This window comes from Musca domestica, unplaced genomic scaffold, assembly GCF_030504385.1.
Source record: "Musca domestica strain aabys unplaced genomic scaffold, Musca_domestica.polishedcontigs.V.1.1 17, whole genome shotgun sequence".
NCBI lineage: Eukaryota > Metazoa > Arthropoda > Insecta > Diptera > Muscidae > Musca > Musca domestica.
This window is the reverse complement of record NW_026712230.1, coordinates 11,320,775-11,328,894: the sequence shown is the minus strand read 5'-3', so window position 1 is coordinate 11,328,894 and position 8,120 is coordinate 11,320,775. Positions and strand designations below refer to the sequence as shown.

At 35.3% G+C, this 8,120-nt stretch overlaps 1 protein-coding gene across 1 annotated transcript; it reads left to right on the top strand.

Moving 5' to 3' along the window:
* The first annotated feature begins 332 nt into the window (after positions 1 to 332).
* Positions 333 to 7,563, top strand: LOC131801756 (ryncolin-4-like). Its single transcript, XM_059120702.1, has 3 exons — positions 333 to 380; positions 6,811 to 7,256; positions 7,330 to 7,563. Exons 1-3 carry the CDS (start codon positions 333 to 335, stop codon positions 7,454 to 7,456), a joined length of 621 nt encoding a protein of 206 aa, XP_058976685.1. The 3' UTR covers positions 7,457 to 7,563.
* Positions 7,564 to 8,120: the final 557 nt, after the last annotated feature.

Here is an 8,120-nt window from a genome sequence, read left to right as displayed (position 1 = left end):
TTTTTCTGATAATTATCGCTGGATGGAGCAAATATAAACGAATTAATCTAAAAACAGCTGTTATTTTATTAGATGTAATGTCAAAATTCATACTCGAGGCGAAAATAAAATTGTTCGCTTTGATAGAAGATTTTTGTGGCTAATATGCTTGTTGTCAAGTTTTTTTTGACAACTGGATTGGAAAATGTATGTATAAAATTGCTGCTGCGACAGTCTATTCAAAACAAGTCGAAAACGGAATTCTTCAATTATTGCCGATTTCAAATTGGACACGCAGTGACGTTTTGTTTGTATTGATTACAACAATTAAGTCCAATCATTATTGAGATAAGATGTTAGTGAACGAAGCCAGTTTAATGTTGGGTGGTACTGATGCTGTGGTCGCACAACGATAGTGCCACTATCTCGGGCAGTCAAAAAAACCAGCAGCAGCCTGAAGTTACTACTGAAATCCTAATAAAGCTGGCGAGAAACCGTGGATTTGTAGTAAGGGTAATCGTGGTTTATGTGTCATGAACATTGCAGGTACCAATGCAAAGTAAAATTTTAATCTAAACAAATAAAAAATATTAAGTTCGGCCGGGTCGAACTTTTCATACCCTCCACCTTAGGGTAAATGAAACATTTTTATATAAAGTATCTGAATTAAAACGTGCTCCACTTTAATCTACAAACTTATCAAAAAAACATAAAGTGAGTGAGGCCATTATATGGGGACATACCAAAACCGGAACCTCTACAGACAATTTCATTCTTCAAGGATTGTCATCTATAAAATCTTATGAAATATAAAATTTGAATATTTATGTGGGTAAATGTGACTAGGATTATCAATATACAGAATATCGACGGGTATAGTTATATGTGCGCTATAGGAAAACGTGGACCTAAATATTCAATGTTTCGCCACCGGAGCTAGAACCCGTTACGACCCACAAATAATAATTTTTAGACAATGTGGCAAAAATCATCAAAATACCGAATATGGGGAGGTACCGTTATATGGGGCTATACCAAAACGTGGGCCTATACATACAACGTTTCGCCACATGCGGAAACCCCCATTATGTCCCACAAATACCAATTTTTACACAAATCCGTGAAAAAAATGGACAAAATACCGAATATCGAAAGGTGCTGTTATATGTGGACTATACCAAAACGTGGATGTATATATCTCAATACCAACCATAATAGGCACAATATAATTGACCCTCTACGTCAAATAATGTGGGCTGTATCGTGATTTCAACAGACAGACGGACAGAGAGACGGACAGACAGACAGACAGACATACGGACATCGTTAAATCGACTTAGAATTTTATGCTGATTATGAATACATATACTTTATGAATATTTAAGGATGTTACAAACGATGAATATTTACGGATGTTACCAACGGAATGACAAAATTAATATACCCTGCTTCCCAAAGTGGAGGGTATAAAAATAAGACTTTCTTTGAAAGAATCTATAAAACGAAAAGTATACTACCGGCACACAGTGCAATTCTAATTAATATTGGCCAAAATAAATAGAAATCAAAAAGGCAAGATATAGGTCACGGGATGCGATGTGCACAAAGTGTTTCTGAACCTTCATAGAATCACTTTCTGAGTCGATTTACGCATGTCAGTCCGTCTGTCCGTCCGTCCGTCCGTCCGTCTGTCCATGTATTCTTGTGAACAAAATGCAGGTCGCATTTATTATCCGATTGAGATGAAATTTTCCAAACAATATTTTTTTGGCACAAGGACGAACCCTATTGAAATTGGTGAGAATCGGATCAAATTAAGATATAGCTCCCATATATATCTTCATCCGATTTCGGGTTAAATGTGCACCAAATGTCCACTATCAGTCCAAATTACCTGAATTTTGGCACACCCAACCGAGTTCGGCCTAGAAGCAAGTATATCAAATTTGGAGAAAATCGGTTCAGATATAGCTATAGCTCCCATATATATCTTTCATCCGATTTGATCTTTAAGTCCCTCACATTCCTACTATGCACTCCACAACCGTGATATTTGGTACCAGGTATTAGATGGAGCACAGAAATAGCTGTTTTAAATTTTATCGAAATCGGTTCAGATTTGGATATAGCTCCCATATATATCTTCATCCGATTTCGCGTTAATTGAGCACCAAATGGACAATATCAGTCCAAATTACCTGAATTTTGGCACACCCAACCGAGTTCGACCTAGAAGCAAGTATATCAAATTTGGAGAAAATCGGTTCAGATATAGCTATAGCTCCCATATATATCTTTCATCCGATTTGATCTTTAAGTCCCTCACATTCCTACTATGCACTCCACAACCGTGATATTTGGTACCAGGTATTAGATGGAGCACAGAAATAGCTGTTTTAAATTTTATCGAAATCGGTTCAGATTTGGATATAGCTCCCATATATATCTTCATCCGATTTCGGGTTAATTGAGCACCAAATGGCCAATAAAAGTCCAAATGGACTGAATTTTGGCACACCCAACCGAGTTCGGCCTAGAAGCAAGTATATCAAATTTGGAGAAAATCGGTTCAGAAACAGCTATAGCTCCCATATATATGTTTTATCCGATTTGGTGTTTAAGTCTCTCACATTCGTAATATGCACTCCACAAGAATGATATTTGGTACCAGATATAAGATACAGCCCAGAAATAGCTGTTTGTAATTTTATCGAAATCGGTTCAGATTTGGATATAGCTCCCATATATATCTTTATCCGATTACGGGTTAATTGTGGACCAAATGACCGATAAAAGTCCAAATGGACTGAATTTTAGTACATCGGACCAAATTCAGCCTAGAAGCAAGTATATCAAATTTAGTGAAAATCGGTTCAGATATAGATATAGCATCCATATATATGTTTCATCCGATTTAGTGTTTTAGTCCCTTACATTCGTAATATTCACTCCACAACCGTGATATTTGGTACCAGGTATTAGATGGAGCACAGGAATAGCTGTTTTAAATTTTATCGAAATCGGTTCAGATTTGGATATAGCTCCCATATATATCTTCATCCGATTTCGGGTTAAATGTGCACTAAATGGTCAATGTCAGCCCAAATCACCTGAATTTTCGTACATAAGACCGAATTCAGTCTAAAAGCTAAGACGTAAAATTTGGAGAAACCCTGTTCAGAGATAGCTATAGTTCGTAAAATGCACGATAGAATTAGATAGATTTTGATTTTGAACCAAATATCTCATAGAGCTCTGAAATGCCCTGTATAAGCCTTTTTACGAGAGCTCTACTAAATATGCATTGTGGTGTAGGGTATCATATAGTCGGCCCCGCCCGACTTTTGAGCTTTCCTTACTGGTTTATCTTCTATATATATAAAAATCAATTTTTGTTTGTTGGTAACGGCTGGGCCGATTTGCATAATTTTTTGCACAAACGTTCGTCATACCCCGAGTTAGGTTTTTATACCCTACAACACTATGTGTTGGGGGTATTATAAGTTTGATTGGGCCAGAATTTATGTAACACCTCGAAATATTGATTTCCCATATAGGAAAGTATATATGGATCTTCCTAGCTCGCCGAGCTGAGTCGATCTAGCTATGTATGTCCGTCCGTCCGTCTGTCCGTCTGTCCGTCTGTCCATGTTAATTTGTAATCACTCTACAGGTCGCAATTATGGCCCGACCTTCACGAAATTTAGAATGGAGGTGGGGCTTAGGTCAGAATAGAACCCTATTTCTTTTGGAGATGATCGCATAATATTTAGGGGTTGAAATGGACCAAATACTGAAAAAATGTCGGATTTTGAAGTAGCTATACAGGTCGCAATTATAGAACAATCGACGCGGAATTTCGCATGTAGCTAGAGTTAAGGGCGGAGAAGAAGCCTACCAATTTGGGTGGTCATCGGATAATATTTAGCGGGTAAAATATACCATATCTTTTGTGTTGAAAAAATTCAAAATTTTTCATGAAACCGCGAATATTTTAAATACCGGCGAAATCCCTAAGCCATGACAAGGTTACTTCTGACCTTTACATTGATGTTAACATCCAACAAATCGGATATATAGCGAACTATGTGCGATATATATGTCTATAAAAGAAGATATGCTTGAAAGATCTCTTATATGTCGACAACGGCTGAACTGATTTCGACAGTTCTCATTAATTCAGAATGGCCTCTTGGCAGGAAAGAAAAAACGTCTAAAAAATCGCATAAAAATATGTCTATGAAGATGAAAATATTGATTTTTTTAAATTTTCTCATATTTTTTCAATTTTGTCATATTTTTGGCATATTTTCATTTTGAATTAAACATTTGGTAATATGTCTACGGCTAACAAAACTAAGTAGTTAGGATATCAGGATATCATATACAGATCGCATTTATGGCCCGATCCTTACGAAATTTTGCATGGGTATAAGATGAGGGTCAGAATAGAAGGCTACTCTTTTTGGAGATGATCGCAAGATATTTAGGGGTTGAAATGGACCAAAAAACTGCAAAATTGTCAGTAGGTCGTAATTATCGCCCGATCCTCAGGCACATTTGAATGGGGGTTACCGGACATTGCAAAAGCCAAGCAGTTTTGGATGGCCATCCAAAAATATTCAATGTGTGAAATAGTTTGCCAACTTTTGTAGACAAAATACGAAAATGTCTATTCCAGTGACTTTTTGGAGAATTCACAAATAACGCTGATTTCTTTGAAGAATATAGTCAAATGTCTGTACCTCATATAGATGCGTTTCAGTCAAAAACCAATAATAAATGTTAATCTTTTGCCACTTCTGGGAGATTATAGGTCTTTGGGAAATATTGGTTCCAGATCTAGGAAGACCATTTACGTGCAACATCTGCCAATAAATTGGAAATAAGGAAATTAGTTTAAGTTGCTATTATTCAAAAATTAGAGAACGAAACCTGATGGTTTTCTTTTATTATTTGTCACAATATCTTGTGGAATTCTTTCGAGTATCTCGCCTATATAAACTGTATCGTTTATTATAGTGTTGTAGGGTATTCAACGGTCGGCCCCGCTCGACTGTAGCCTTTGCTTACTTGTTAAAGAAAAAATATTGACCACGCCTCCTTTTACGTCCACTATTACGATTTATCTAAAATCTTTATATTTGTCAAAATAGTGAAGATATCGGTTTGAGAATTATTACACGAGATGCTGTTGGCTTTCCATAAAACCCTAAGTACTTATTTAGGGGCTGAGGAACGCGCCTACTTTTAAATCTATCTCTCTATATGTAAAAGAAAGTTGTGTTAGTTACTACTCTTATAACATAAAGACCGCCGGTCTGATTTTAACGATTTAGACAAATTCGGAATTGCCTCTTGGCAGAAAGGAATAAAATCCAAAAAAAAAATCGCGTAAAAATGTTAAATTTGAACATTTTTATTTTGACTTTTAAAATGTACAATAGTAATGTTTTATATTGCATATTTTTTCCATTTTGACTTACTATTTTCGAATGTACATTTGTAGTTTTTTTTTTTTTTTTTTTTTTTTTTTGAATTCTAATATGATGTGTAGGTTTTTTTGGGTAGTATAAAGCCACAACGGATAAAACTGTTATTTATAGATTTGATGTATTTATTCGTAATACCCAATAAATACATAAAATCTATAAATAACAATTTTATCCGTTGTCGCTTTATATGAAAATTCTAAAATCGGAAAAAATCGACAATTTTTCAATGGAATCGAATTTCAAAATAATAGTACATTCTACCGACAAACTTCATAAGGACCTTTAAAAATTTGACGCAAAAAAAAAAAATCAGCGAACCAAATGAAGATTCTTTTTCTTTTTTCTATATTGAAGTGTCATTTTTTTATTGGTTTGAATTCTAAATGAATAATACTAAAAATGAAATGAGGGCGCAATACGATGTTAAATGCTTTCTACTCCAGGACCTACATCGGGCTTCAGCTGGAAGATGCGAACACATTTAAACAAACAAATATGACCAAAGAAGCGTTATGGGGTTCATTTCAAAAGTGGACCTTCTTCTTTCATATGACAATAAATTGTCAAATGAGAACACAAAATGCAAAATACATTGGGACTGTAATCAGTCAAATGCCGACTATAAAGAACGCAAAATAGAAATTCTACCTAAACATTCAAGATACCTTTAATCGCTTTGGCAGGTCATGATATGGATCATAACCCCTGATAACGGAAGAACCCGATTTTAAGTAATTTTAGCTTATGTTGATAATTTAAGAAGAAACCATCTTTGCAAAAAATTATCACGTTTTGGTATCACCATCATATGATTTAAGGTATTTTCGGGGTCTTGGCCACTTTTTTCATTTTTTGGCCCTTATTTGACATCTTTGTTTCTAAGGGGGAAGAAAACCTCTTCTTATAAATTTTTATTTTTCGGAAAAGTGCGCATCTTAGTCTTGAGGCTAACTGGGGTAAAAAACCCTGGGGTAGAAAATCATCTTACAGATAATTATCCTCATAGGAATTTATTTAAGTATAGGCCCCACATTAGCATACCCCCAAGTCCACTTTCACAACCAATGTGTGGTCAGAAACGAAAATTGGGTATTCTATTGAATTTGTAACCCCCAAGAGAATATTGGTTGGGAACGTAGATTTGGGATGTACGTCTATATGAAATAAACTCTGAAATGTCAATCTGGGACTCATTCAGTCGGAAATTGTGGCAGAATTGTGTGAAGTAACTTTATTGGATCTTCACCGCACTATTTAAATGACAAATGATTTAAATGACGGAGCAAAAGAGTAATTTTTTTGGCTATTCTGACAACATTCTGCCTTCAAGTATGAGGTGGACAAAACTGAATACCATGAAATTCGGACAAATACCAAAAAGCCGGGGGATATTGTCATACAACGACGCATTGATGGTTCGGAGGATTTCTTCCGACCATGGGCTGATTATAAAAAGGCATTTGGCAATAGTTCTAGAGAGTTTTTCATTGGCATTGATAAATTGAATAAACTCACCAATTCCCGTCCCTATGAGTTGCTGATTCTTATGGCAGATTGGGAAAATGATAGTCGTTTTGCCAGATACGATCAATTCATAATTGGCAACGAAGCTGATAAATATGTTCTCAAGGAATTGGGTAAATACAGTGGTTCCGCTGGAGATGCCTTGGGCTATTCCTTGGGTCAGAAATTTACAACAAAGGATGAAGATAATGATGTTTGGAATAAAAATTGTGCTGTTGAATGTACCGGCGCCTGGTGGTATAAGGATTGTCACAAAAGGTGAGATGACTACTATTTGTTATTTTTTTATTATTGACTATCAATTTTTTGTGGTTTCTCATTGTTCTGGTAGCAATCTCAATGGCCGTTATATCAAAGGCGGCACCACCACTGCCTTTGCCCAAGGCGTTGATTGGGATCCATGGAAGGGACAATATTATTCGTTGAAATTTGTTAAAATGATTTTACATCTCACATAGAAAGGACAATTTATGCACCTAAACTACAAATATAAATACTTAAATAATGAAAAAAATGTGAATTTGAAAATATTTCTTGATGACAATAAAAATAGATTTCAAGATAATGGCAAACCAGTGTAGACATTTTTTATGATATTTTATTGTTGGAATATAATCAAAACAAGTAAACAAGTACTAAAGTTCAACTTATAATACCCTCCATGGGTATTACACTTTTTTATACCCTCCACCATACTATGGAGGGTATATTAATTTTGTCATTCCGTTTGTAACTCCTCGAAATACTCATGTCAGACCCAACAAAGTATATATATAGAATTGAGATAGAAGGCTAACATTTTGCACACATGTATATTTTGCCAGTAGGCAGGTTAAGTTCGTAAATCGGCCATGTAGGTCCAAGTTATCATATAGCCCAATATAACATTACCTCCCGATATTCAGTATTTTGATGATTTTAGCGACATTATTCACTGGAATTGTTTCCAATTTGGCATTTGAAGTTCGTATTGGATACTACAGCCTAAGATAGAAAATTATCTGTACAGGTCCACGTCTTCATATAGCCCCCATATAATGGTACCCCCCGATATTCGGTATTTTGATGATTTTAACGACATTATTTACCAGAATCGTTTCAAATTTAATATTTGAAGTTCGT